Here is a 14,726-nt window from a genome sequence, read left to right on the forward strand (position 1 = left end):
AAAAAAAATTGGTTAAAATCGGTTAACAACTTCAAATTTTATAGAGGTGTTTCCAATCTAAATGGGTCACACTGTATAACAATGAAAAAATTTAAAATATAGTTATATATTTCATATATATGTATCATTTTTGTAATATTATTTCATCAGAAATGAAATTTCACATATAAAAGTTTATCAAGAAAAACATATACAGTGGTAAGTAGACTGTATATTATAATGATAATATTATTAAATTGTTTTCTGTCAAAATTTAATACAAGTTAAGTAAACATTTTCTGACAGCGCGGATTTGAAGCGAGCCGGGCCGCTTCCCGGCTTCCCGGATTTGCAAAATTCGGCCGCTCGCAAAAGCACCAATTTTAAAAATGATTTTTAATAATTAAATGTAATTATATTTTATAATAATATTTATTTTAAGATAATATAAGTCTTTCTTTAGTGAATGACTGTAAAATAATTTCTTAATTGTTATAAATAAAGGCACTACGACTTAAAAAAAAAAACAATTATCTCGGCTTCAATTGGTTGAAGAAAATTTTATTTTTTATAAATCTTTGTTTTGTCTTCAGCAACCATAATCTGTAAGTTAGAAACTCATAGGATGTACAGGGCCGCTTCAGCTCTAAATGTTTATAACGAAATTTGCCCCCTTATTTTCAAACCCAAAAATTATCTCGGCTTCAGTTGGTTGTAGAAATTTTTTATTTTTTTATAAATCTTCGTTTCATCTTCAGCAACAATAATCTGTAAGTTAAAAACTCATAAGATGTACAGGGCCGCTTCAGCTCTAAATGTTTTTAACGAAATTTGCCCCCTTATTTTCAAACCCAAAAATTAGAGGTTTAAAAATGTTTTACGCAGTTATTTACATCAGAATATGAAAATATAACTCTTTAGAAGGAGATTAGATGTTTCGCCAACTCTACGATTTTTTTTCAAAAAGTTATAGCCTTCGACATTTGACCTCTTGGGATAAACAATTTATAATATCTAAGCAACAAATTCGTTAATCTGGCTTTAAAAATTTTTTTATGTTTGGAATTGAAAGATCTTCATTTTAAATCTTTAAAAAATAAAAAAATTATTTGTACAATAAATAATGTAATTGTAAAAAACGGCCATTTTGGAGTTTTCGCAGGCTGTTTTGCAATAACCAATTAACCAAATTAAAATTACCGTACCTCAAATTGTAGGTTTTTTAATTTACTACAACTTTCTTTTAAACAGTTTTCCTCTAAAATCAATACCCTAAGCTGCAAAATTAAAAATCATTTAAAATTGCAAATTTATCAAATGAAAATCGCAATAAAAAAAAGCGCACAATATTTTTGGTTACATTTTAGTAGAAGTTATTCCTGGCGTCGTCCTTTACAACACCTGATAGGTTTCAAAAATTCCTGAATTATATCCTGAAATCGACCTATTTTTCACCCACAGCCTGGGGTAATAATTTGTTCAATAAAAATAGTTCACTGTTCATTTACAGTAATACTTTTTTTAGCTTCAGAAGTTTGTCAATCCAACTATTTCAAGTGTGACAACAACAGATGTATCGATCCTAAGCTTCAGTGTGATGGGTTTGATGACTGCGGTGATCACTCTGATGAAAAATTCGAGAAATGTTTGCATCACTTGAGAGCACCAAAATGTACATTTGAAGAATTCGCATGTTCCACTAATACTTCCATTTGCTTTCCAAAATCAGCCAAATGTAACGGAACATCAGAATGCCCGAATAAGGAAGACGAAAAGGATTGTTCAAAATGCGAAGAAGACGAATTTGAGTGCAAGAATAAGCATTACAGAGAATGTATTCCTAGATCCTGGATGTGTGATGGTACAGATGATTGCGGTGATAATAGTGATGAGAGTATGGAAACATGTTCTTCAAGACTTAAAACTGTGGTAAATACCACTGGTGTTGCTGATTCGTGTCTAACGGGATATAGGTGCGTACAGTGGATGTATTTATACAGGGTGTTTGGTAAAGAATGGCCCATAGCTTAACCTTAGATTCCTAAGGTTAAAATAGGTCGATTTAAGCTAACTTACCTTAGTACGAAAGTTGATAATAGCAGAGATATAGGGTGTCAAAGTTAAACTTTTATTTTATTTATTTTTTAATATTTTTTGACAAGCAGGAGATAACAACACGAAATTTAAGGGGGGGTTCTTAGGACGATAAACATAAATTCCCCACCAAAAATTATATGTTACCCAGAGGGCGCCACATACGCCTTTCAGCGCTCATTTAATAAGTTCAATTTTTTTTATTCCCCACTTAGTACATTATTTGACGGTTTTTGCTGTAAATTTTAAAGAACCGCTTGGATTGACACAAAATTTGGCATACGCATAGCCAACATGTCAAAGAAAAAAATTGACATTGTGCCGATGTGTGCTTTTGCCCTGGGGGTGTTTCACCCCTTCTCGGGGGTGAAAAATATATGTTCGAAATAAGTTCGGAAATGGATAAAATGACAAATTCTAAGCAACCCATTTTTTCGAACCACCCTAATGTATAAGTTTTTAGTTTGTGAAAACTGTCATTATAGATAGCAGTGCGTGAAGGGTTTAAAGTGTGCGTGAAGTAACAATGTATTTTAAATGGGATTTACTTTTTCGCACACTTTCAATGGGTTTTTTGGCACACTTTCATATAATCAAATATTCTTAACTTTCGCGTTGTCATGATGATGACAATATGAGCAATGACTTACAAAAAAATTTTTGACAGTTTTTAGGTTTGACAGTAGTTAGGATTTTTAAATGTCAAAGTTCTAAAAATTATAGAATAGAAATGAATTCCAATGACGAAGAGTTACAGTTTTTTTATTTGTTTATCTTAGATAAAATATTGTATGTGCGTGAAGTACTTATTTCGAACTTACGCGATGTATATCACTCGCTCCGTTGTCGCTCGTGCTCTAAACATCGCGTGCGTTCGCAAAAAGCATACTTCACGAACTTTTTCATAAATAACTATTTAACGCTCCTATGGAGTGCTAAAAACTGCATTTTTAACACAGTTGGAAAAAGGATTTTATTCGCTTTTTTTTTTAATATTGACTTGATTATTTTAGCCCTTTTCATATAGCCCTTTTTTAATAGGGGTTGAAAACAAAAAATTTTTAAAACAGTCTTATTCGGTTAGTTTTGTATCAATTAATTTGAAAATTACCCCATATCAGGTGTGAAAAAACATACGTTCAAAATAAGTCCGAAATTTAATAAACTGGCTAATTCTAAGTAACTTCTGTTCTATAGAGTTTTTTCACTAAGTCAATAATTTAGGAGTGAATATGTTCATTTTTCAACAAAAAAACAAACACGTTTTAGACGGTTTTTCGGAATTAACATCTCACTAAATTATTTTTTGAAAAAAATATTCTTAGCAAAAGTATAACTTATAAAAAAGTGAAAAAAAATGTGTATATATTATGAAGTCTGTAGATCTAGCCCAAGCAGCGTTGTAGCAAATGAAAAGTAGGCTCTTATTCGTTTAATTAAAAATCTATTTCAACGTGAAATTACCAAAAAATGAAGCACTTTTCGGAGAAAATTTACTACAACCCTTTTAAATTGTTTAAAAAAAGCTTTATTTTTGTTTTTTAAAAAAGTTTCTAGCATTAAAAGTAAGTAAGTTACGCTCAAAATAAAGTTGGTCCCTTTTTTTTGGAAAAAAATCGTACAAATCACCCCAAATTAGCATCCCAGATGAAATTATTTGTTACCGCTTCACAAGTTACTTTACTTATATATTATTTATATGATCTGTAAGTTTCATTGGTTCAAAATGTTCATTTTTAAAAAATTCCTTTTTTTTCAAAATAACTTAAAAATTATTAGTGATAACAAAAATCTCAAAGAGTAATAAAATGCTTTGCCTTTCTGAATATTTTGGATTTTTTGTTTTCCTGTTATACAAAAATTGGTTATGCTATGGCTGTTCAAAATTTGCATACACTCGTGATGAGTGACTCGTTCAACCCATTTTAACTACAGCCTTTTCAAAAATAAGCACTTTGAACCGATAAAACTAGCAGATCATATTTTATAAAGAACTCATAAGTAAAGTAACTTGTGATGTTAGGGGGTGGTTTTCACGATTTTTTACCAAAAAATAAAAGGGACCAACATTATTTTTTAGCGTAACTCACTTACTTTTAAAAGTAGAATTTTTTTTAAACCAAAAATAAATCTTTTTCAAACACTTCAAAAAAGTTGAAATGAGTTTTCCCCGAAAAATGCTCAATTTTTGGTTATTTCACGTTGAAATATTCTATTTGGAATTTGACGAATAAGAACCAACTTTTCATTAGCTACAACTCTGCCTCTACTGGGTCTACAGACTTCATACATACACCATTTTTTTTACTTTTTTATATGCTACATTTTTACCATGGATATATTTGTCGATCAAATACTTATTTTTTGAGTTATTTGCGGAAAACCGTCTAAAAACGTGTTGTTTTTTTGTCTAAAAAAAAACCAGAACGGTTAGAAACAGACAACTGGAAAAGTATTGACTTAGTGAAAAAACTGTATAGAACAAAAGTTGCTTAGAATTAGTAATTTTGTGTAATTCCCGACTTAGTATGAACATGCGGTTTTTTCACCCGCAAGAGGGGGTGAAATTCACCCCCGACCAAAAGCGCACATCTGTGTACACTATCACTTTTTTATTTGACATATTAGCTATGTGTATGCCAAATTTCATCTCAATCTAAGCGGTTACTTAAAATTCGGAGGTTTTGCAATATTTTACCGTTAGTGAATGAACTGTTGTGCAATTTTAGATTCAAGTTATGTAGCTATTTTAGAACGTAAATCTAAAAGGAATTGTGATTTAAATGATTATATTATACATTTTTATGACAAAAAAAAAAAGGTTTTAAAAAAATATTTTTGATTACTTATAGCATTATTTTCCGAAATACAGCATATTTAATGAAAAACCAACCCTTATTGCCAATTTTTGGAAAATGGAGGGGATGTAGAATTATAAACTTCTTATATAATAATAAACAATTTCAACTACCTATTCCCAAATTTTTATCATTTCTTGATTTTCTTTGGGGTAAGATTGTTGTTTGAATGGGCTAAATGTTTGACATTACGATTTCCACTCCGTTCTCAAAAAGGATTATGCTAAATAAGTATTCACTTCAAATATTCTGGGAAGATTTTATACCCCGATTTTTTAGGTTATGTATTTCTTTTGAAATAGTGACATACTTGGCTTAGATCTTATAGGTCACAGCAATGTGTCGTTGGAAAACTTTGTTTTTTTTTGTTTGTTATGAAGGAAAACATTGTTGGAAGGTCATATAATTACTGTTATATTGTGCTAATTTTTTTGCGTAATCTGTATCGTAGATATGATTGTGTAAATTATTTTTTTTTTATTTATGTTCATGATTGTGTGTACGTGTATTATGTGTCGTATAGGTATTGTGCGACATCGCATATGCAGAGAGAACATGCGAGGAGTAGGCAGACCGCAGAAGAGGTGGACAGATGATATCAAACAAGTCGCGGGCAAGCAGAGGATGAGAATTGCCAAGAGTAGAAATCGATGGAAGCAAATGGATGGGACCTATGTCCAGCAGTGGACGAACACAGGTTGAAGAAGAAGATGAATGTATTGTGCATGAATTCTTTTCGATGATTTGTTCTTCCAACTTCCTTTGCTCCGCTACAGTTGGTATGTTCTTGTTGCTGACTTCTTCTCTTAGTATTAGCAACCAAAGCCTGGTGCATGGGTTTGCTACACATTTTTTTGGTTAAGTAAGATGAGGGCTGCTTCTTTCACTTTTCTCTTTTTGATGTCTGTTTCTTTCATGATTATTGATGCATTTTTCCATTGTACTCTATGCTCGTTGTCCCAGGCATGTTTACATATCTGGAATTTCTCGTAGTCTCTGAAGTCTCATTTACATTGACAGTGTTCTTGCAGGTTCTCCTGTAATCATTTTGGTAATTCTTAATAGTAGATTGAATTTTCAGATGTCATAGCGGTGCATGCATAAATATGACCTCAGTATGCAATAACAAACATGATTGTTTTGATGGCTCTGATGAAGATGGACTCTGTTCTTCATCTTGTATCGGTGTAAAAAATTCTTGCAATCAAATATGCGTAAAAACACCATCTGGACCAAGATGTGAATGTAAACCTGGATATAAGTTGTTAGGAGATGGAAAAACTTGTATTGATGATAATGAATGCCAAACGGATCCACCAATCTGTAGTCAGTTATGTCACAATAAAGAAGGAGGCTATTCTTGCGATTGTTACAATAATTTCCTTTTAAGGTGAGTTTCATTTTTTTATATAACTACACTAAGCACCAAAATTAACGCACCACCTTAAAAATGGGACATTTTTGATGTCTTGTATTTCCTAAACCTGTTATCCGATTTTAGTGATTTTTTTAATATGTTATAGCTTTATTCCTCAAGAATATCGATGTAATATTACTGTTGCTAAACAGATAAGTGTCATTGTATACAGGGTGTAAAAATGATAGTATGTTTTTTCCTCAAAGTTTGGAACACTCTGTGGAATATTCTGGCATATACAACATATTGAAATTAAAACGTGTATGTAGCTTTATGCTTTCTTAACATTATGCTTTTTGATTCATTAGCTTATGTTGGATAATAAAAAAGTTAGGTACTTTAACAACTAGCAACGTTCTTCATCAATACAGTGTGTTTCTAAATAAGTGCGACTAACTTTAAGGAGTAATTCTGCATGAAAAAATAATGACCGTTTGCTTTATAAACATATGTCCGCAAATGCTTCGTTTCTAGATACGGGATGTTGAATTCTTTCTTACAAACTGACGATTTATTTATTGCTCTAAAACCGGTTACGATATGCAAATGAAATTTGGTAGGTTTTAAGAGGAAGTAATTTCGCAATTTTTGGCATACAATTAAGAATTTTATATTCACCATTGGCGTGCATACGGGTAATATGACCGGGTAATATGACCCGTATGCACGCCAATGGTGAATATAAAATTCTTAATTGTATGCCAAAAAATGCGCAATAACTACCTGTTAAAACCTGCCAAATTTCATTTGCATATCTCATCCGGTTTTAGAGAAATAAATAAATCGTCAGTTTGTAAAAAAATTCAACATCTCGTATCTCGGAAACGAAGCATTTGCGGACATATGTTTATAAAGAAAATTCTCATTATTTTTTTATGCAGAATTACCTCTTAAAGTTTGTCGCACTTATTTAGAAACACCCTGTATTGATGAAGAACATGGCTAGTTGTTAAAGTACCTAAGTTTTTTATTATCCAACATAAGCTAATGAATCAAAAAGCATAATGTTAAGAAAGCATAAGGCTGCAGTTGAGTTTTAATTTCAATATTTTATGTACGCCAGAATATTCCACAGGGTGTTATAAACTTTTAGGAAAAAACACACTATCATTGTTACACCCGGTATACAATGACGCTTATTTTTTTAGCAACATTATTACTACATCGATATTCTTGAAGAATAAAGCTATAACATATTAAAAAAATCACTAAAATCGGACAACAGGTTTAGGAAACACAAGACATCAAAAATGTCCCATTTTTAAGGTGGTGCGTTAATTTTGGTGCTTAGTGTATATAAAATGATACATAAGCAATTATACAAAAATAATTATAATCTCCAGGACATCAATGAGGATGATCCAAATTGCCGAGTGCAGTTTTGAGAAATAATGCACTATTTATGCAATCTGGTGGAAGCAACCATGTTAACATGGAACAGTACATCGGCAAACCTGCAGAAGTTGGATCCTTCCCCCAAGATCTCCCGATCTTACACTACTTGATTTTTTCCCATGGGGTTACTTTTAAGTAACTTAAACTTAAACTTAAAAAAAATTATGTTAACTTTTGATTTTAAGTTAAAATTTAATATTTAAAAAATATAAATAGATTAGATTGTAATTTTTCGAAATGTTGACAATATCTACATAAATGAAGTCTTTTAAAATGACTAAAATAATATTTTTGATTTTGGTGCCAGATCTTTACGTCTAACTTTATGTTTTAATATGTTCCTGAATGATACAAATAGTATTATAATTATAAATGTAGTAATATGTAGTGATTATAATCAAGTTTGTTTTTCATTTTAGTTCTAATAAAAAATCTTGTAAGGCTCACGGACCACGAATGACCATATACTTAGTGATTTACGGAAACCAAATCCGTCACCTAATTCCTAAATCAAACACAATGGCTGTTCTTTACACCAATCCAATGCTAAAAATCTCCAGCTTGGATACTCTGGTTAAACCAGGACTAATATTCTTCAGTTCTTATGAAACTCAAGCTATTTATAAACTTGATACCAACACAAACATGATGCACTACATCAGAAACGTAGGTTTCCCTAGAAAAATCGCAGTTGATTGGTCCACTCAAAACATTTATTACTTCGACACTGATATTAATGGCCGGTCTATTAGTATTTGCAGTTTTGAAGAAAAGTGTGCTAAGTTGATAAATATTGAATCGTCTCGAGATGTAACTGCCTTAGCTGTTGATTCCGTCAATAAATTACTGTTCTACGTGTTGAGGAATTCTTGGGTATTAGAAACACCAAGCTTCGTAATATATAGTGTAAATTTGGACGGATCTAATAGACAAGAAATAGTAAAAACAACAACAGGTACGTATTATTTCTTTTATTAGTGATACCCTATTATCAATAGTAATACCACTAGTGATTCAATTTTCGCGATAAGTCTGTCGATTTACTTCTGAACGAAACTTGAGTTGCTTGAAAACACCACGAGTCCGTAGGACGAGTGGTGTTTTTTTTAAGCAACTCAGTTGAGTTTAGAAATAAAAGACAGACTTATAAGATAAATTAAATCACGAGTGGTATTTTATTAGACTATTTCACGAACAAAGTGATAGGTCAAAAATTCAGTAGAATGAGAGGAAGGAATTTAATAATAATACATTTTATCTAGGTAACCCAAATCTACCCATTTTTTGAATAATTCACAATTAGTCATAATCATGAAATATTTATTATAACTATAAATAATTTGTTATAATTATTTTTTACCTATAACAATAAATAGTTGAAGGCCCAGTCTTTTAGAATGAATGCTAGTCTTTCGTTGTTATTTTCTGCATCTAATTTGTAGTTGCGATCCACACAGAACATCATAAATTGTCTCCATATATAAGATTTAGATTTTCTTGTGTTACTCGGTATATTTTCTTCAATGTTTTGGTTTATAACTTCGTTTGAACTACCACCGAAACGACTCATTTTGACGTATACAGCTACAATAATTTTTTTGGCAAACGTCAAACTTTGCTTTGCGATCGGTATCCATGGTTACGTCGTTGAAAACACGAAGCTGATAGACCAATCAGAATTGAAAGACAGTTGGTGTTTTCGCGATAACACAAGCTGTCTTTGGTTTGTGATTGGTCAGATTATGTGAAAATTTTAAGATGAGTGAAATAGTCATTGTAATTAGCACTCCTCCTAACTTCGGAACAGCAAACTTTACAGGAGCCAGTTCAATTTGGATTTATAGTAAATACTAGACACTTTAGACTTTTTTGTGAGTTTGATGGCCTTGGCCTAGCCAATTAGCCAGACATTTTGATATTTTAAAACAAACCAATTTTTTCTGTACCTACTTGTAATTATATTTGTAATATTTTTTATTTATTTATATTTTTAACTTGTTTTTTTATTTTTTTTATTCTTAATCATCATTTACATCTTCTTAGTTTTTTTTCATTTTTTTATCTTTCTTCTTCTTTTTTTTAGATTACTGTATATTTTGGGGCAAATAATAAGGGTTAACCCGCCGTTACACGCGTCTTCTATTGTGACGTGGTTGCACGCGTATGAGCGTCGCCCTCACCTACATAAGTTCGACTTATTTCGAGGAAGAATGAATGTCAACATGTATAATTATAAAATGGGTTGTACTCACATATTATAGAAAGTCTCGTAAACCAATTTTGTTCCATTAATTTAACAAAACAAAAGTAAAAATAATATACATAGATCAAAAGCAAGTTTTCTTAATTTTCAATTTTAGCAAGCCACTGAAGAAAATAACGTTCTTTACGCGAATTCATTTTACTAAAAATACAAATTAAAATTAACAACTGTTCTGAAGCTATTTCTTTGTGGCATTTATGTAATTAACTATTAATATTTTGTATTTTGATAACGACGTCCGAGGTGGAATTCGAAACGCCAATAAAATCAATTTTTCAAGTTAAATTGTGGCTTATTTCCCAATTAGAATAGGTAAATTTAAAAATGGGTCCTTAACCAGTGGCGCACCTAAAATTTTCCTCTGGGGGGAGGGAGGGTGTTAGCTTGGGCACCGAAAGTTTTTTGTATTATTTGTGAAAGACAAGTTACATTTTCCTACTTTCTTTTATATATATTTCTATATGCTCTGGGTGGGATTTTAACCCCCAAACCCCCCGCTCGGTGTGCCACTGTTCCTAACCTAATCCAAACAATAATATTTTAATTAAACCTACCTAAATATTAAATAAAAACCTAAAAGTTTCTTTGAGATAACAGAAACGTGATTTCACCGTGACTGCACGCGCAGTAAGGAATTCCCTCACTTGAAGAGGGATGTCTCTTCTTTCAACTATCACACAGCACACTGACCGCCTGAAATATTCTATAACTTTTTCATACCCTCTCATGAACCATGCTAAAGGCATTCCTGGGTGCTTAAGGTTATCGTATTAGTTACACAATTTCATGGGTTATAAACAAATATGGTGATGGATTCCCTCATAGCGCGTGTATGTAATGGCGGGTTAAAGATCCATTGTAAAAGTGAAGCATTTTGTATCTGTCTTATCATCATTGCCTTTCTCCATTCTAGCTTCTTTGTTCCTAAAATTTCCACACTTGTAAGGCTCACATTTGTCACATAGGTCCTTCTTGGATGTAAACAAACTTACATGTAAGTCGTCGAAAATTTGAGAAAATTTGCATCGAGATAGTGTATTAACATTATTCTTTGGACACCAGTCTTCTACATAAAACAAGTAAAGCTGTCTTTTAGAGCTCCAGTCAGGATATGCATTTCCTGGTGGTATTTTTCCGGCATTAGTGAGATTGTAGTCTCACTGAGATATACTGAGTAGAAAAGCGTCAAGCATCTTCACTTTTTCTTATTTCTTTTTATTTTTAACCCTTGCAGGACCAACCTTTTATTAGAAACAGTGAGGACCAAAAGGAGGGTCAATGAATGTCCACACATAAATTAATCAAAAACGTGCTTCTTTATTTAAATATTATATATCATCTTTAGACCTTCTACCCTCTCGGGTGTAGGTATTAACGTGTGCTCTGTTAATAGTGCACAAATCTCTTCCATTGTTTCCTGTCCTGTGCCATCGCCTTTGCTTCGTTCCATGCTATTCCTTTTTTGTCAAGAATCCTTGCCATCACTTCGTTCCATGTCTCTCTCGGTCTTCCTCTACTTCTTTTTCCCTGCACCTTCGTTTCCCATATCTTTTTAACTGGTACTTCTTTCTGTAGTCGTTGTAGATGCCCCCACCAACTTAATTGTCTTTTTTCAACATACTCCATCATTGTCTCGATTTTCAGTTCTTCTCTTATGTAGTTATTCCTTACCCTATCCCTTCTAGTGGCTCCTTGAACTCTGCGTAGATACCTCATTTCTGCTGCCTGTATCTTACTTTTCTGTTGTCTATTTAGTACCCAGGATTCACATCCGTATGTAAGTACTGGTCTGTATATAGCCCTAAATACCTTGATTTTCGTATGTTTCGATACTTCTTTCTTGTTAATAATTGTTTTTCCTATTGCGTGGTACAGTTTATTCACTTTATCAATTCTTTTGTTGATCTCAGCTCCCTGTCTACCTGTTTCTTCAATGGTTACTCCCAAGTACTCGAATGATTGTACCTGTCTAATCTCTGTATCATCTACCTGGACATGTACATCCTTTCTTTCTTTAGCTATTACCATTACCTTCGATTTCTCTTTGTTCATAGTCATACCATACTTTTTTAAAACTGTGTTCCATGTTTTTACGCTTCTTTGTAGCTCGTCTTCAGTCGCTGCTAAAATTACTACATCGTCGGCAAATGTACAATCTGCTATCTCTGTGCTTTTCAGATTTCTATACCCTATGTGTAATGGTCTGACTTTTGTTTTTGTTTCTTTTATTATTTCGTTCATAAAAGTAATAAATAGTAACGGGCTCAAGCTTCCCCCTTGTCTTACACCTTCAGTTGTTCTGAACTGGTCAGATATCATATTTTTACTTATCACACGGTTTTTAGTGTCTCTGTATATTGATTTAGTTACCTGTATAAGCTTCTCTGGTATGTTTCTCTTCTTCAGACTTTTCCATACTTTTGATCTAGGTACTTTGTCGAATGCTTTTTCCATATCAAGGAAACTGAGGTAAGTTTTTTTCTTCCTAGATAATCTTTTATTTATTATATCGTTTAACGTAAAAATGTGATCTTGTGTACATCTACCAGGTCTAAAACCATTTTGCGATTCTTCTAAAGTTGGTTCTATTATTTTTTTCAGTCTACTCTCTACTATTAGCTCATAAACTTTCATCACTGTACTTAACAGAGTTATTCCTCTATAGTTATTGCAATTCTTGTTGTCACCCTTTTTATGTATAGGTACAATCAGACCAATCTCCCAGTCTGTAGGTATTTGTTCGTCTCTCCAAATCATTTGAAATAGTTCTAATAACTTTTGTAGTCCCATATCACCCATGTTTTTGATCATTTCCGCCGTAATTTGATCATGACCCGGTGCCTTTCCATTTTTTAACTTCCTAATCGCGTCAGTTAGTTCATCCATTGTAATGTTTGGTATAAATCCAACTTCTTGTTCGCCAGTTCTTTCTTCATCTTCTTCAATTTTGCTGTTTGGTTCGTGTTGTAGTAGTTTCTGGAAATATTCTTTCCATCTTTTCATAATGCTCACTTCATCAGTCAGTAGATCTCCGTTCTGATCTTTTAGTGATGTTACTTCTTTATGTGTTTATTACCTCTTATTCCTTTTATGACCTTATAAAATAATTTCTGATTGCTTCTGCTATCGTGTTCTAATTTGTCTCCAAAATCTTTCCATGACTTTTGTTTTGCTGCTACTACTATATTTTTAACTCTTTTCCGCTGCTCTCTATACTGTTTATAATTTTCTTCTGTTCGGTTACCTAGATATTTTCTCCACATCTCCTTTTTCTTTGCGCGTGTGTCTTCTGATTTCCTCTGCCCACCATGCTGTTAGTTTCTGTTTACTGTTGCTTTTGTGTATTCCACAAACTCTCTCTGCTGTTTTTATAATTGTGTTTTTGAATGTTTGCCACATCTGGTCCACTTGTAAGTTTTCCCATTTTTTCCTTCCTAATTCTTCGTTCAAAACATTTACGTATTTGTTGGCTACAGTTTTGTGTCTTAATCTGTATGATTTGTTGTGCTAAATTCTTTTGTTATTGCTGTTTGGTTGTGATCCTCTGTTACTTCGCCTCTTATTGTTACCACGAGTAAATAATATCACTACCTATCTCTGGACCGCGTTTTACTCTTACATCGGTGATTTTCCTTCTAATTTCTTTTTCTATTAGCACATAGTCTATTATGGATCTTTCACCTCTGCTAGGTTCTTCCCTTGTATACTTATGAAAATCTTTGTGTTCATAGAAGGTATTTGTGACGATTAAATTGTGTATTTGACAGTAGTCGAGTAGTCTCTTGCCATTATTATTTCTCCTTTTTTCCCCATGTATTCCAATTACTGTCTTGTTCTCATGATCTCTCTGCCCTACTCTCCCATTAAGGTCTCCCGCTACTAATATGGATCCTTTACTTCCTTCGGTCGCTATTGATAGTTCTTCCCAGAAAACATCTTTTCGTTCTGCTCTTTCGTCTTCGTTCGGCCCATACGTCACTATTATACTTTTGTTTTGTTCATTGCATTTAAATTCAATTACCATTATTCTGTCGGATATGGCTTCCCACTTTTTTACAAACTTTCTGTTTCTGGAGTGTATGATGCATCCTACTCCTGATGCAGCTCTTTCAATTGTGTCGACCCCACTGTATAATAGCAAATGTCCATTTTCTAGCTCTATTTCTCCTTTGCCTTTCTTCTTAGTTTCTGTCAATGCAAGAAAATCTAAATTTGCCTTTTCAAATTCCATTTCTAGTTCCTTCTCTTTGTTATACAAAGTTTTGATGTTCCAAGTTCCTAGTTTAATAGCTTTTGTCACTCTTGTTTTGTTCTTCTCTCTATTATTTTCCTTGTTATTAGTTGTCCTCTTTATTTGTTCCTTCGTAGTACTGGATGTTCCATGTCCTTGCCTGGTCGTCATCAACGTCTCTCCGTCCGATTCGCTAATTAGTTTTTTGAATGGATTGTTCTTGGGTATTTGTTGCGTATCTCAGGAGACCTTTCCGTTTTTCCCATCTCAGGAGACCTTTCGCTGTATGTTCTTCCTGCTTTTGATCTTGCATTATATTCCTTACCGCTATCTGTTACGACTTGTTGCTCCTCTTGTTCATAACCTAAGCTCTCTGCTGTATAAATTTCATCATTTATGTACAATTTGTTGTATACTATATTTGCCTTATATCCTTTTTCTCTCGTTTCTTTCATCTGTTTTCGTAATATTCCTCTCTGAATCTGAATT

The 14,726-nt window shown here is 32.7% G+C and overlaps 1 protein-coding gene across 1 annotated transcript in view; it reads left to right on the forward strand.

The window, feature by feature from the left end:
* The window catches only part of LOC126890264 (putative vitellogenin receptor), a 244,250-nt gene that overhangs the window by 163,174 nt on the left and 66,350 nt on the right, over positions 1-14,726 (forward strand). Inside the window, exons 15-17 of the mRNA XM_050659122.1 lie at positions 1,505-1,952; positions 6,013-6,321; positions 8,163-8,698. Coding sequence (XP_050515079.1) covers positions 1,505-1,952; positions 6,013-6,321; positions 8,163-8,698 — 1,293 coding nt within the window. The remainder of the gene's footprint in view (positions 1-1,504; positions 1,953-6,012; positions 6,322-8,162; positions 8,699-14,726) is intronic.

The sequence above is a fragment of the Diabrotica virgifera genome, chromosome 8, assembly GCF_917563875.1.
Source record: "Diabrotica virgifera virgifera chromosome 8, PGI_DIABVI_V3a".
NCBI classification, from domain to species: Eukaryota; Metazoa; Arthropoda; class Insecta; order Coleoptera; family Chrysomelidae; genus Diabrotica; species Diabrotica virgifera.